This window comes from Lissotriton helveticus, chromosome 1_1 (genome assembly GCF_964261635.1).
Source record: "Lissotriton helveticus chromosome 1_1, aLisHel1.1, whole genome shotgun sequence".
In the NCBI taxonomy this organism is placed as follows: Eukaryota; Metazoa; Chordata; class Amphibia; order Caudata; family Salamandridae; genus Lissotriton; species Lissotriton helveticus.
Window position 1 is genome coordinate 1,260,618,475 of NC_136057.1, and position 14,847 is coordinate 1,260,633,321.

Genomic DNA, 14,847 nt, shown 5'->3' on the forward strand with positions numbered 1-14,847 from the left:
GTTAGTCATTGAGTGTGTAATCCTGCCTTGTATGAGTATGTACACCAAATGCATTCACACTACCCTCTGATAAGCCTAACTGCTCAGCCCAGCTCCGACTAAATTGAGAGAAAGGAATTATCTACTTTAACCTCTGCCATACCTTTGGGGACTCACTGGACTCTGTGCACACTATACCTCTGTTTGGTATAGTATATACAAAGCCAACTTCCAACATATTCCTATTCCGAAATTAGCAGGGCTGGGGTGCCAGCCTGTACTCCTATACTTCCCAATGGTGCTACTGACCATTACACAGTAAAAACAACAATTTAAGGTTTATAATGCAGGAACCTGTACCACTTTGTTCCACTTTGTACCATACAGCACCCTGCCTTAGGGCTCGTTAAGCCTGCCATATGGTTGACTTACATACATTAAAAACGGAGGTTTGGGTTTTTTCCATTCTTTTAAATGGCAAAGTCGAGTTAGCAGTTTTAAACTGCCCTTCCAGTCTGCAAAGGCGGACCGGAAGGAGTAGTTTTTTTACCTGTAACTCCAGTTCTGTAGTGGGGGTATCTCTGTTATAGTCACAATCATGTGAATAGTCCCGTCCATGTGCGTGGACCCTGGAGCAATCGAAATAGTCTTTTAAGTTGTCCTCTTCTGCAATCCTGCATAGACACTTAAGAGAAAAAGACAAATAATGCAGCCTAAAATTACCAAGGCTACTCTGGCCAGTACTTCATCCTGAAGTGAAAAGGATAGCCAGATAACACTGAAATTTAAACATTTAGCCAAGTTTCACACATAGAGAAACCCCCCTTTACATAAATCCTGTCATGATAGAGAGGAAGGATTGGACAGACAAGCCCCATAGGCTGCCATTATGTATCTGTAAATGGATACCGTGCCTTTAAGGAACCCTCCAGAGACCCTCGCTATCTCATGATGCACAGCCAAAGGCTAGTAACTTTCAGTTCTTTTTGAAGGTGCATAAAGCCAGGCCTGTAGCATTCAGGGTATTACAGTTTCATCCACCGGGGAGGAGGGCGTGTTGCTTAGGACTATAATAGAGATACCCCCACTACAGAACTTGAGTTACAGGTGAGAAACTACTCCTTCTGTAGTAGGGGATCTCTGTGTACAATCATGTGAATAGAAAGGCAAGCCCATCCCCACAAACCAAACCCAGTAGTGGAAGAAACAGACAGAACCACTACTGTGCAAATACATTTCTCAGCGAAGCCTGCCCAAGCTGAGCATCTGCCCTGGCATCAGAGTCCAGGCAGTAGTGTTTAGCAAAGGTATGGACTGACTTCCAAGTGGCAGCCCTACAGATGTCTGCAATGGGAACAGTACACAATAAAGCCGCAGTAGCAGCTTTACCTCTGGTAGAGTGAGCTTTAGGCTTACCCCCTAGAGTCTTGTTAGCTTTCTGGTAACACAGCTGAATACAGGACACAATCCACCTAGAGATAGAATGTTTAGAGGTGGCAAGACCAGTCCTGACCGATCCATAATTAACAAATAATTGATCCGATTTACGAATCTTCTTGGTCTTATCTAAGTAAAATGTCAACACCCTTCTCACATCAAGGGAATGAAGGGACCTCTCCGCCGGAGAGGAAGGATTCTCAAAAAACGAGGGCAAAGTGATCGTTTGATTCACATGGAAATCTGACACCACCTTAGGAAGGAACTTTGGGTGAGTTCTCATCACTACCTTAGATGCATGAAATACAGTATAGGACTCTTGGAAGCAGAGAGCCTGGATCTCACTCACCCTGCGAGCCAATTGTATAGCCACAAGGAAAGCTGCCTTCAAGGATAGATGCTGTAGAGAGACCTTATGAATAGGCTCAAAAGGCTTCTTCATTAGTCTAGACAGCACCACTTTAAGCTCCCACGGAGGCGAAGGACGTCTAATGGGAGGAAACACCTTCTTCAAACCTTCCAGAAAATCTTTGATGACTAGGATTTGGAAAAAGGAAGTTTGTGAAGGGAATTTCTTATATGAAGTTAGAGCTGCTAGGGGAATCTTAATGGAATGAAAATTAAGGCCAGATTGAGCCAAATGCAGTAAGTACAGGAGGATGACATCCTCCTTGCAGGATGTAGGGTCTGCACCTCTAAACGTGCACCAAATGCAGAATCTCTTCCATTTGTATGCATAGGAAGTCCTTGTAGAAGGTCTGTTTGCCTCTTTTAGTATTTCCAGGCAGTTCTGAGGCAAATTTAAATGTCCATACTGCACTAGCTCAGGAACCACACTGCCAAACTCTACGACAAGAGGTTGGGATGCACCATCTACCCTCCGAACTTCGTGAGAAGGTCCGGCCGACACGGAAGTCGAAGATGTGGCAGGAGAGACCGGTGTAGGAGGTCGGTGAATGAGGAAGCTCTAGAAGCAGTCCCCCTTGACGGGGGACGTGGACGCCGCCTTGACCTTGAACTCCCAGACGTGGAGATGCTGACCAGAGGGAGACAGGCTTCTCGACGACGAGCTACTATGACTTAGACGTCGACTTTCTCCTCGACGTCGACTCGCTCTCCTCGACGTCGACTCTCTCTCCTCGACGTCGACTCTCTCTCTCTCCTCGACGTCGACTCTCTCTCTCTCCTCGACGTCAACTCTCTCTCTCTCCTCGACGTCGACTCTCTCTCTCCTCGACGTCGACTCTCTCTCTCCTCGACGTCGACTCTCCTCGACGTCGACTCTCCTCGACGTCGACTCTCCTCGACGTCGACTCTCTCTCCTCGACGTCGACTCTCTCTCCTCGACGTCGACTCTCTCTCCTCGACGTCGACTCTCTCTCCTCGACGTCGACTCTCTCTCCTCGACGTCGACTCTCTCTCCTCGACGTCGACTCTCTCTCCTCGACGTCGACTCTCTCTCCTCGACGTCGACTCTCTCTCCTCGACGTCGACTCTCTCTCCTCGACGTCGACTTTCTCCTCGACGTCGACTTTCTCCTCGACGTCGACTTTCTCATCGATGGCATTTATCTTCTCGTCGACGGCGAGCGCCGATGTCTCCTGGACTCAGATCGACGGCGATGTGTCGATGTCGTCTGTGAAGTCCTCGACGTCGACCTCGTCCAATGTCTCGATGTCCTTCCCCTCGACGTCGTTTAGTTTCCGAACCCTGGGTCGACGGGAGTGTAGGAAGGTGGATATCTGACTATGGTTGCCCCCAACTTTTTGCTTAGTGTTTTGCTGGTTTTCGACTTAGTTGGCGTGGGATCCTGCTATTCAGGACCCCAGGCTTCCTGCTCTCTCTGTTAAAATGGATTCCATGTACCTTAGGTACATATCTAATTGGATACTGGGTCACCTTATCAGTCCCTGTACAGTGTACCTTAAGTACCCAGGGCATAGGTGCACTCAGGGCCTACCAGGGGCTGCAGCATGTATTATGCCACCCCTGGCTGGCCATCCAAAACTGACACAACTGGCTGCTAAGACAGCTGGGGCAAGGTGGTGTAATCACCCTTTGCTGTAGATATAGTATACCTATATCTAACCCTAAAATGGACACATATACTCCTATCAGTCACTCCTATGGCAGGCCTTATCAATCCTGAAGGCAGAGTGCTTGGAATTATGTGAGATGGTGCTCTGGCATGAGCTGAGCCCGTCTGCACCTTGCGGAACCAAGTCCTAATAGCTGTTCCATGATAACGCTATACCATATACTCTTAAGTGCATTATCAACCTCGCGGTTAAATGCTAACTCTGGTATGGCATTATCAAAACATGTCGAGTAAGGTGTCATACGAATTGGAATACTACCCCTCGCCAATTCTGGCGACGGGGGTAGCATTCCACCCTTCTAGAGGGGCACGACATGTATGTAACTGAGAACCCCGGTTAAAGTTAACTCGAGCCTTGGCATCACAAAATGGATGCTGCCACCACAGACACAAGTCTGACCTCCTGCTGCTGGGAGTCCTTCCAGCGAGGGAGGCTTGGACAAAGGGTTTCCTGCCTTGGGAGGTGCTAGCTCCACCCCAGACAGGATTTTGTGTATTGGGTAGGACAGGCCTGAAAGGAATGAGACATGCCCGGGGCACACAAGGTGTCCTGTGCATACACCGGTTCAAACCAGTTGCTGGGGCATCCCTGCCCCAGCTCTGGCGGGAAACCGGACAAAGGATAGGGGGTGTAGCCACCCCCCTTCCTGGTCCCACCCAGGGGAGGGACCTAGTCAGTAGTGCAGCCCCCTTTAGGAGAATAAAGGTAGGAGCTGGTCCCATTCCAAATTAGATTATCCTGAACAATTCTACAAGAAGAAACTCCGGACTTCGACGTTCTGCTCCACAGAAGACTGAAGAATCTCCCTTGTGGACAAGGAGTGTCCACCCTGCAACTGCAGGCACCATCAAGCGTCCAGCGGCTTCACTTTGTCGTCTTCCCTCGAAGATCCAGACTTCAGAGCCAGACGAGACCCGGATTCCCAGACCTCTCCGACCTCAACTTACATCTGCAGCAAAGCTGAGACCCGTGGGTGCGACGAGACACGTGGGACCGGCCATCTTGAACGAACCTGCACTTCGCTTCCAGCACGACTCCCGAGGTAAACTCGACCAAGTGCTTTGGGGATTGAGAAGCCCCAGCCCCGAGCAGCCCCTGAACCGAAGATCAGCCCTCCAGCTTCCACGAGATCTGCGTGGGGCCCTTCTGCTTGTTTGCTGCTCGACGCGTTGTCTGGTCACTTGCTGGCTGGCTAGTGGCCTCCTAGACGACGAACCTTTGAATCTTCACTGCTGGTCTGGTTGCTCCAGACTGGCCCTTGCTCCCTTCCAAAAGAGGGGCACCCCGGACTCTCCTAGTCCGCACCAGATGTCTTTTCCACTCACCGCGTGGGTTGCCTTTGCCAAGGCCTGTTGACTCCAATTCCGGATCCGACACCACCGAAAGCGAGAGCCTGCGTGGGACAGCTCGTGCCCCCATCCTGGTCGTCGAAGACACCTCCTGGTCCACGTGGCTACAGAGTCAAGCGTCCACTCTTCACCTGATCGCGACGACAGCATCTGGTTCCACACCGGTCACTGGCTAGTGACTTTGAACACTGTCCCCTCTGCTTTCAGGTCCTCTTCTTCACCGATCCACCCTTGGATCGCACCGGACATCTTCCTCCTGGTCGCCTGCAGCATCTTTTCTTCCAGGCTCCATAGACTTCAACGCGAGAACCCGACACACTTTGACACCTATGCACCCGCAGCCCGTGGGTGAGGTAACGAGAGCATTTCGGTGCTCAAGGGTAGTTTAACTGTCCTAGTGTCCAGTTCCACAGTCGTTTTAGTCCTAACCAGTCAGGATTGTCCGTACTTACCTTTAACTTGAACTGCACTGTCCATAGACGTTGTTACGCATCTCGCGTGTGAGTTCACACTCTGCACACGCGTCCCGTGGGCCTCCTATTACTTACCTAAGGTGAAGATAGCGTAGTCCTAGCGAACCTACAGCCTCTGGACAGCTCCATTCCTTTTATCGACCTTCACATTCCACTTACTTAGTATATGGTTTGTCGTGCCCCTAGGGCACCATTGTAATTTTGTGCAACTTGTCGTATTTTTCATAAGAGATTGTCATGTCTTTAGCCCTCTGACCTCATAAAGAGTTCAGAGGTGTTGTTATTAATAAATATAGTGTTTATTTTCATAACAACCTGTGTGGTGTCCTTTCATCTGGTATTCAAGGGGTTATATTGTGGTAAAACAGCTGGCTTCACATGCCAAAAGAGTTTAGCCTAAGACTGCTTTGTCCATGCTACCATTAGGATAGCTGGTCTATAAGGTTGACTTACAACCAATCACCATAAGGGTTGTTTGGACTGATACAAGGTGATCACTAGAACTAGTGAGCATCATATATCAGGCCAACTTCTCACAGGGAGCATATGGTAGTCATACCTGGCCTAGACGTTCTCGCACTAGACGTCAACCAGGAACTGCGTCAGATGGCCCACCTGCAGGTTGTTGTCCTCTCTGCTCTAGGCCTTGAAGACGAATCTTCTCCCTGTCACGCAGGGTCCTCCTGGAGAATTACTTGTAGATGACACAGGAGTCACGAACATGGGTTGAAGGAAGACAGAGTATGCAAATCCTGTTAGAGTCCGATTGGTCTTCTTCCTGCCACACTGTGGGCACTTGTCAAATAAAGATGTCATTTTGACAAGAAAAGAGTGGCTAAACTGCCCCAAAAAGACAGCAAAAGGAAGGTAAAGGCCTCAGACGTCGAGTGAAACACTCAAACTATCAAAAAAGCTCACCAAATTGGAGATATACCACTAAAGGTAGAGCAGAATGCTCCAGGGTCCTGCTAGCAGGAGCCGGAAAAAAGAACTGAAAGTAACTAGCCTTTGGCTGTGCATCATGGGATACCAAGGGTCTCTGGAGGGTTCCTTAAAAGCACGGTATCCATTTACAGACACATAATGGCAGCCTATGGGGCTTGCCCTTCCTCTCTATCATGACAAAGGATTTTTGTGAAGGAGAGTTTCTCTGTATGTGAAACTTGGCTAAATGTTTACATTTCAATATTATCTGGCTATCCTTTTCACTTCAGGATGAAGTACTGGCCAGAGTAGCCTTGTTAATTTCAGGCTGTATTACTTGTCTTTTTCTCTTAAGTGTCTATGCAGGATTGCAGAGGACAACTTAAGAGACTATTTCGATTGCTCCTGGGTCCACGCACATGGGCGGGACTATTCACATGATTATGACTATACACCGAGATCCTCTACTACAGAAGCCATGTTTAACCTTGTCCCACTCAGGGTGGAACAAGTGCTGCAGTCCCAGGGGCACACTCTAACTTACAGGTCCTCTGTAGCTCTGGTACCATATACTAGGGACTTAAGAGTAAGCTAGGCTATGCCAAATGGGGACAAGCTAATTAAACAAAGGCCATTTTACGGGTCAGAGCACATGCACCCGGTCCTCTGTGCATTTCAGAGCCATCACACCAGTACCTAGCAGTCACAATAGGGGCAAAAAGTGTGTGGTAAACCTACAAAAAGCCTGTTTCCTTACACCCACCACCTGCTTCTGTGGCTCCCCATTTCCTTGGATGTCTTTATTCTGTCTCTTACCCTAGTCTGTGCACGTAGTCACCATCTCCTATTCTGAGAGGAAACATGGACTTCCAAATATCTATGCTAAACATTACTTTTTTTAGGAATTATTTTTGTACATACATTTTACATTTTTCAAATTACTACCTGAAGTTTGGAAAATACGTCAAAGGGCAGTGGACATGCCTTCACCGACTTACTTCAATGTATGCGATTAATGGTTATGCTAGGTCATTGGATATGTGTTTACAATTAATAACTGAGGCACACAAATGAGAGGCCACACATTTTAAGAAACTAAAACATGGTTTGGGAAAGAAACCTTACACTGATTAGAATATCAAATCAAACATTAAGTTTCCCTGGGAAGCCAAAGTTGCCAACTCATGACTAAAAAATACCAAAACTAATATACTTTATTGTAGCATTTGTCCCTTGTTGTCAAACATTGGGTATATCAGATTATCAAGTATTTTATATATTCCCACTACTTCGAATATGCAGGTGTTATTTAGGACTTTAGATTTTAGGGAATTTACAAAGTGCGAACTGCTTGAGATTGCTAGTGCTATGCTTCTCGACTCAAGGGAGTGCCTGGATGAAGCTTGGAGAGTAGGACCATTAAAAAAAAAAAGGGGGGGGGGGTGTTATGTTTGAATTGTAACACATTTGCAATGCCACTTAAGCCATTCGCTCTAAGGTTGCACTTTTGAGGGGTGCTATTCTCAGATCTCCCAAGGTTAGCGTACCTAACCACTGAACTGACTTTATTGTTTTAAGGAGATAAATCGCACTGGAAATGTGTATTTGTAGCTGCACATTCCTTTGCAACCGAAAGCAATGTAAACTTTTCATGGATTCTATTTACAAAATACACAATTCAGATAGAGCCTAAGTGTGTGCTTCATTTGATTTTCAAGCTGTATACTTTCTGCAGAATCTTAGCTGTACCTGAAGCTAAGAATATTTAAAGAACACCTAACATTACTTAAAATAATTCACCACCACAAGAAACAAGAGTATGTACATGTATTTAGTTCAAATGTGTCTGCAGTTACACTTCTTCCGATGCCATATTTGTTATTTTGTTTATTAAATATTTAAAGACGAAAATAATTGTCAAGTCCCAAAGTCCCATTGGCTAAACCTTCCATACAAGTGAACGGATGATTTTTATACGAAATTATTTACAAAGAACACTCTTTTTAAAAGTTGATGGCTTTGCCAAAGGATGCTGCCAGATTAGCTTCTCTGAAGGCTTCTGATACAGTCTGAAAGTAATAAAAAAAGATTTAATACACCATAATTTTCATCAGTGCAGAAATAACCAGTACGAATATGCAGGTTCCATGACATAATCTAATCTGCAATGTCTTAACACAATTATAATTAAAATAAATACAGAAACTAAAACAACCTGTCAGGAACTGGGTCATTAGTTGCAAAGGATGAGAGTACTTCACAGGTAATAAGCCCAAAAGATTCTCTGTACTGGGAACCAAGTACCCCATTGTAACTCTTGACTCTTTGCAGTAATGAAGTTACTTACGTTCGGTAACGATTTATTTGGTAGAGACATAGGTGAGTTGTAGATTACTTATCCTAGAAGTTCCCCTAGGCATCAGTCTGGATCCAGAGATTTTTCTTCAGCAGTACCCCTGCGTGTCGTTAAGTGGTGTTGGTCCGTCGACGGCGCCAGGACGACGTAGCGGGACCTACATAGACGCCACCCATGCGCGTGTCTGTTCTTAACACAACTTTCCAGTGGCGGCTCGCATAGGGCGTGCTGCGGGGCGGACACACGACGGATTGGAGGAAAGAAATTATTACTTTCCTCCGTTCCGTCGTATGTCCAAGTTTACTACCCCTCACTCTGCCCCTCCCCCGTCTCGCAGCACGCCCTATGAGAGCCGCCACTGTGACTTTCCACACCAGAAGTGCCGAGCCATGAAAGGAAAATGCTACTTACCAGTATGCATCTGTTTTTGCATTTATTTATTATTATTTATTTATTTTAAGAACTTGTAAAGCGCGACTGTCACCATTGCAGGCATCCTGGCGCTAACAGAATCCAAACCCAGATAGAAGCAGAAGCAGCCGAGTATACCAGGGGAGAGAGACTAGCCAGGGAAAAGCCAGGTTTTTACCTTTTTCTTGAACTGCAGAAGTTCATTAGTGGCGCTAATCTCGATGGGGAGAGTGTTCCAGAGTCTGGCGGCAGTCACCTGAAAGGATCTACCACCAGCTCTGACCTTCCTAAATCTGGGAACGACTACCAGTTTAGCATCCGATGAGCGAAGGTGTCTGGAAGTAGTATACCAGACGAACTTGGACCTTAAAGGAGCTGGACCGCATCCGTGGAGAGCCCTGAACACTATACAGAGGGCTTTGAATTGGATCCTCTGTCTAAGAGGAAGCCAATGTAATTTTGCCAGGGCAGAAGGTCCATGAGATCTCCTAGGCAGCCCCAACGCCAATTTAGCCGCCGCAGATTGGACCCTTAGGAGTCTGTCCAGTAGATACTCAGGGGACCCGAGCAGGAGGGCATTACAGTAGTCCAACCTGCTCAGGATGGTACATCTAACCACTTGGGCACGGGCATGGGGGGGTAAAAGGGGCAGAACCTTCCTGAGTGAGCGAAGGATGGCAAAACAGCTGGCCGATGTTTTCTGTACATGGGTGTCCATACTGAACCCGTGGTTCAGCATGACTCCTAGGTTGCGGACAGAGTCCGCAGGTCGTACGGTACAGCTGGATTCCGGGGGCCAGAAATTGTTGGGAAACGGTCGAGGAATCCTTGTTCCAGCGCTGAAAAGCACTTCAGTTTTCCCGGCATTAAACTGAATCGAGTTTGCCTTTAACCAGCTTGCCGTGTTCCTTAGGCAGTTATGTAGGACCTCCACAGAGATGGACTCCTCTCCTTCCAAGGAGAGAATCATCTGCGTGTCATCGGCATAATTAACAATTCGAATGCCGAATCCTTTAATGAGCGAGATTAGTGGCCTAAGATATACATTAAAAAGAATAGGGCTGATGGCAGAGCCCTGAGGCACACCATGCAGGACCGGGGAGAAGGGTGATTGAAAAGGAGGCATTGAAACCGACTCCATTCTCAGATTGTTTTTCGCAATGATGGGAAATGATGGAGTTTGCAGAAAAGAAAAAAGATGTCCATGTGTGTATATCTAAGTAAGATAGTACTGGAACAGATACAGGTCCCAGGGAGCTGGTTGGACGTGTGTGGATCTGCTGCCCTACATGCCAAGAACAGATGCATACTGGTAAGTAGCATTTTCCGTTCGAGGCATATGAGCTTCAGATCACACACTCTGCATAGACTGTACAGCAGTATCTCCCCTAGCGGTGGTCACCTGTATCGGCTGCAGTAGTTTGAAAGAGTGTTTTAAGAACGGCCTATCGAAGCTTGTTGCTTTGCCTGCACGTCAACACAATAGTGTTTAGTGAAGGTGTGCGTTGTAGACCAAGTTGCTGCTTTACAAATGTCTTCTAGGGGAATGTTCCTTAAGAATGCCATGGAAGCCCCTATTTTGCTAGTTGAATGCGCTCTAGGGTGAATTGTCAATGTGCTTTTGGTTTTCAGGTAGCATATTTGGATACATTTAACAATCCACCTTGTAATCCCAGCTTTAGAGATGGGATTACCTTTATGTGGTGGGAAGAAAGCTACAAACAATTGTTTTGCTTTTCGAAAGGATTTAGTCCTGTCAATGTAATAAAGTAGAGCTCTTTTGACGTCTAGGGTGTGAAGAGCTCTTTCTGCTACAGAGTCTGGGTTTTGAAAAAACACCGGTAACTCTACCGATTGGTTAAGATGAAAAGCAGAGATAACTTTAGGAAGGAATTTTGGATTTGTTCTGAGAACTACCTTGTTACGATGTATTTGTAAGAAGGGTTCTTGTATGGTTAAAGCCTTGATCTCACTTACTCTTCTGAGAGAGGTGATTGTGATAAGGAAAGCTACTTTCCATGTGAGAAATTGAAGTTCACATTTATGTAAACGTTCAAATGGGGGTCCCATGAGCCTAGTAAGTACGATGTTGAGATTCCACACCGGAGAGGGTGGTAATCTGGGAGGAATGATTCTTTTAAGGCCCTCCATAAAGGCTTTAATTGCTGGGACCCTAAAAAGTGACAAGTGTTGTCTGTTTTGTAAGTGAGCGGCAAGTGCTGCTAGATGTAGACGTATGGATGAGTATGCTAAATGGCATCTTTGCAAATGTAGTAAGTAGCAAATGATGTTCTGGATGGACGCATCCAGTAGATTGATATGATTGTTTAAGCAGTAAGCAGCAAATCTCTTCCATTTTGCCGCATAGCAAGCTCTGGTGGTAGGGCGCCTGGCTTCTTTAATGATGTTCATACAGTCCAGTGGAAGGTTAAGGTAACCGAACTCTAGGACTTCAGGATCCAGATAGCCAGATTCAGCTAGGTTAGATCGGGGTGCCTTATCTCTCCATGGTTCTGCATTAGTAGTGATGGGGAGAGGCGTAGTTTTTGATGTGGGACTAGTGAGAGTTCCAACAGTGTTGTGAACCACGGTTGACGTGCCCATGTGGGAGACACTAAGATCAATTTTAGAGACTGTTGTTGGAGCTTGCGTACCACTAGTGGAACCAGTGGGAGTGGTGGAAAAGCATAGGCAAATCTGCGTGACCAGTTCATCCATATCGCATTGCCCTCAGACAGCGGGTGTGGGAACCTTGTGGCGAAGGTTGGGCATTTTGGGTTTTCATTTGTAGCAAACAGATCTCTGTCTGGTTGGCCCCACATTTGGAAAAATGGTTGAAGAACTTCTGGATGTTGTTCCCATTTGTGAATCTGCTGTGTCTGTTGAATTAACAGATCCACAATCTGATTGTGAACTCCTGGAAGGTGTTCTGCAAGCAGGTAAATGTTTTGTGGAATGGCCCACCTCCAAATGTTCTGTGCGAGCTGGAACAGCTGCAGAGAATGTGTGCCTCCTTGTTTTTGTATGTAATACATGGCTGTCATGTTGTCCGTCCGGATGAGGACAGCCTTGTTTTGTACATGGGGTTGGAATTATTTCAGTGCTAGGAATATTGCCAATAGCTCCAGATAATTGATATGGAACACTTTGTTAAGTGGTCCATTTGCCTTGAGTGGTGTGATTGAGGAGATGTGAGTGATGCGTCTGTTAGAACTATCTGTGGAACTGGCTCGATGAACGGCCGCCCCTTGGATAAGTTTGTTGTGTTCCACCATTGCAGAGAGCGGTGTGCGCGGCTGTCCACCAACACCAGATCTGTAAGTTGTCCTTGAGCCAGATTCCACTGATGTGCTAGACATTCCTGTAAGGGACGCATTTAAAGTCTTGCATAAGGCACAATAAATTTAGCAAGATGCCAGCATGACTATGAGTTGCATGAACACTCTGGCTGGTAGAGTGTGTTGTGTTTGAAACTTTGTAATGAGAGCTTGTATACTGGCTATCCTGGCTGAACTGGGATACGCTAGAGCCGTGGAAGTGTTTATTGTGCCCCCTAGATATTGATGTACATGAGAGGGCTGGAGATGCGACTTGGTGTAGTTGATTGTGAATCCCAAGTTGTGTAGTGTTTGTACAGTTTGATGAGTGTTTTGAACACACTCGTTTAATGACTTGGCTTTTATTAACCAGTCGCCAATATATGGGAAGACCTGGATTTGTTAGGTGTGCTGCTACCACTCCAAGGCACTTGGTAAACACTCTAGATGCAGTGGTGACCTCAAATGGTAGGGCTTTGAACTGATAGTGTTGTCCGTCCACTACAAACCTTAGATACTTCCTGTGCGAAGGATGTATGGGGATGTGGAAGTAGGCGTCCTTGAGATCTAGTGTTGCAAGGAAGTCTCCTTGTTGGAGCAGTGGGAGCACTTGTTGGAGAGTGATCATGTGAAAGTGATCAGAGTGTATATACAGATTGAGGGGTCGGAGGTAGAGTATTGGCCTTGGGGTCCCATCCTTTTTGGGGATTGGGAAATATAGGGAGGAAACTCCTGTTCCCTGATGTAGCAAGGGGACTTGCTCTATGGCTTGCTTTTGAAGTAGTGAGAGAACATATTGTTTTAAAAGTGTAAGATGTTCTGTGGACATTGGACGCTGCTTGGGTGGTATGTTTGGGGGGGTAGCTGTAAGTTCCAGGCAGTAACCATAGTGGATAATTTGTGTTGCCCACTTGTCTGTTGTGATGGAGTTCCAGACAGGTAGGAACTGTGATAATCATTCCCCGACCGGATTGGAATGGCCTGGGGAGAGTGGAGGGAAGTCACTGTTTAGCGGCAGGGCAGGTGCGAGTGTTATTGTTTACTGGGTCCTTTCCCTTCTTTGTTATTCCCTCTGTATCCTCCCATAAAATATCCTCTGTTGGGGGATGTTTGGGTGGTGCTTTTAAACAAAGAAGCGGTATCTGTACCAATATTTTTAGAGGCTCCTCTATAAAAGGAGAGACAAAAGGAGCCATGTGTGTGTGGAGGCTGCAGTGCTCCCATGGACTTTGCAGTCTCTGTGTCTTTCATCTTTTCAAGAGTAGTGTCCACAGCCGGTCCAAAAAGGTGTTCCTGCTTGAACGGCTGATTTAAAATGATTGTCTGGACCTCTTGCTTAAAGCCTGAAATGCGCAGCCAGGGATGTAGTCTGAGCGGTACACTAGTATTGATGGACCTAGAAGCAGTGTCTGCTGCATCCGCATTTACTGGAGGCATTTGTTATCAATTTTCCCCCTTGAATCAGGTCATTTGCTTGAGTTTTGTATTGGTCCGGCAAATGCTTTAATATGTCTCCAGCTGATCATAGTGGCCCCCATCATATCTAGCCAGCAGTGCTTGAGTGTTGGCTATGCACCAGTGCTTGGCCGCTTGCGCAGCTACCCTTTTGCCAGATGCCTCTAGTAATTTGGATTCTTTATCGGGGGGTGGTGCATCCCCTGAGATTTGTGAATTGGCGTGCTTCCTAGCATTGGAAACTACTAGTGAATCCAAAGGCAGCTGTCCTTTGATATACGCAGGGTTGTCAGGGACAGGTCTATATTTTTTATCTATTCTAGGATTAAGAATCCTGGCTCGTACAGGATCTTTGAATATGCCAGGGGCATGTTTAATGACCCCTTTAATCATTGGTAATATTTGTACAGTTTTTTGTGACTGCTCAAATGTATCTAAAAGGAAATCCTCCTCTGGTGTGTCTGAGTGCATGGTCACACCGTGAAAAACAGCAGCTTTATTAATGAGCTGGCCAAAACTAATATTGTCGTCTGGGGAAGATGGTTTTGTTGGGTATGGCTGAGGGCTTGGGAGGTCTGCTGGATCTATTGAGTCGTTGTAATCCCAATCGTCCTGTGGTATATTGACTGGATCCGTGAACGGTTCGAACGGGTCATTAGGGTGCCCCCCCCCCCCAAGTCGTCATCATCATCATCATCATCATCATCATCTTGTGGTGGTGTATGTGGTGGAGAAGTTACAGGTTGAGGTGGTGCAACAGGTTTAGGGAGAGGAAGGGGAATAGAAGGAGAGACAGGAGAAGGAGGAATAGGTGAAGTGGCACAGGCCGTCTTCTTGACAGGCACTGTTGTGTTGGAGTCCCTCTTGTTGGATGGCACAGCAGTGACATGTCCTGTTATGGGATTAATGTAAATCTTTTTCTGATTGGGAATGACAGGATCCAGGTGAAAAGGTTCCTCTTCCTCGATAACCGTTTTTGGCGCAGTTTTTTTCGGTTCCGAGCGGGGTTGAGTTTTGTGGTCTTTGGCCTTAGGAGGCGTGGTAGAG

The 14,847-nt window shown here is 46.6% G+C and overlaps 1 protein-coding gene across 1 annotated transcript in view; it reads right to left on the reverse strand.

Annotated features, from left to right (window-relative positions):
* Positions 1 to 8,074: 8,074 nt before the first annotated feature.
* Positions 8,075 to 14,847, reverse strand: part of DLD (dihydrolipoamide dehydrogenase) — a 224,917-nt gene continuing 218,144 nt past the window's right edge. Inside the window, exon 14 of the mRNA XM_078680128.1 lies at positions 8,075 to 8,330. Within this exon, the coding sequence (XP_078536254.1) occupies positions 8,265 to 8,330 (66 nt within the window). The 3' untranslated portion in view covers positions 8,075 to 8,264. The remainder of the gene's footprint in view (positions 8,331 to 14,847) is intronic.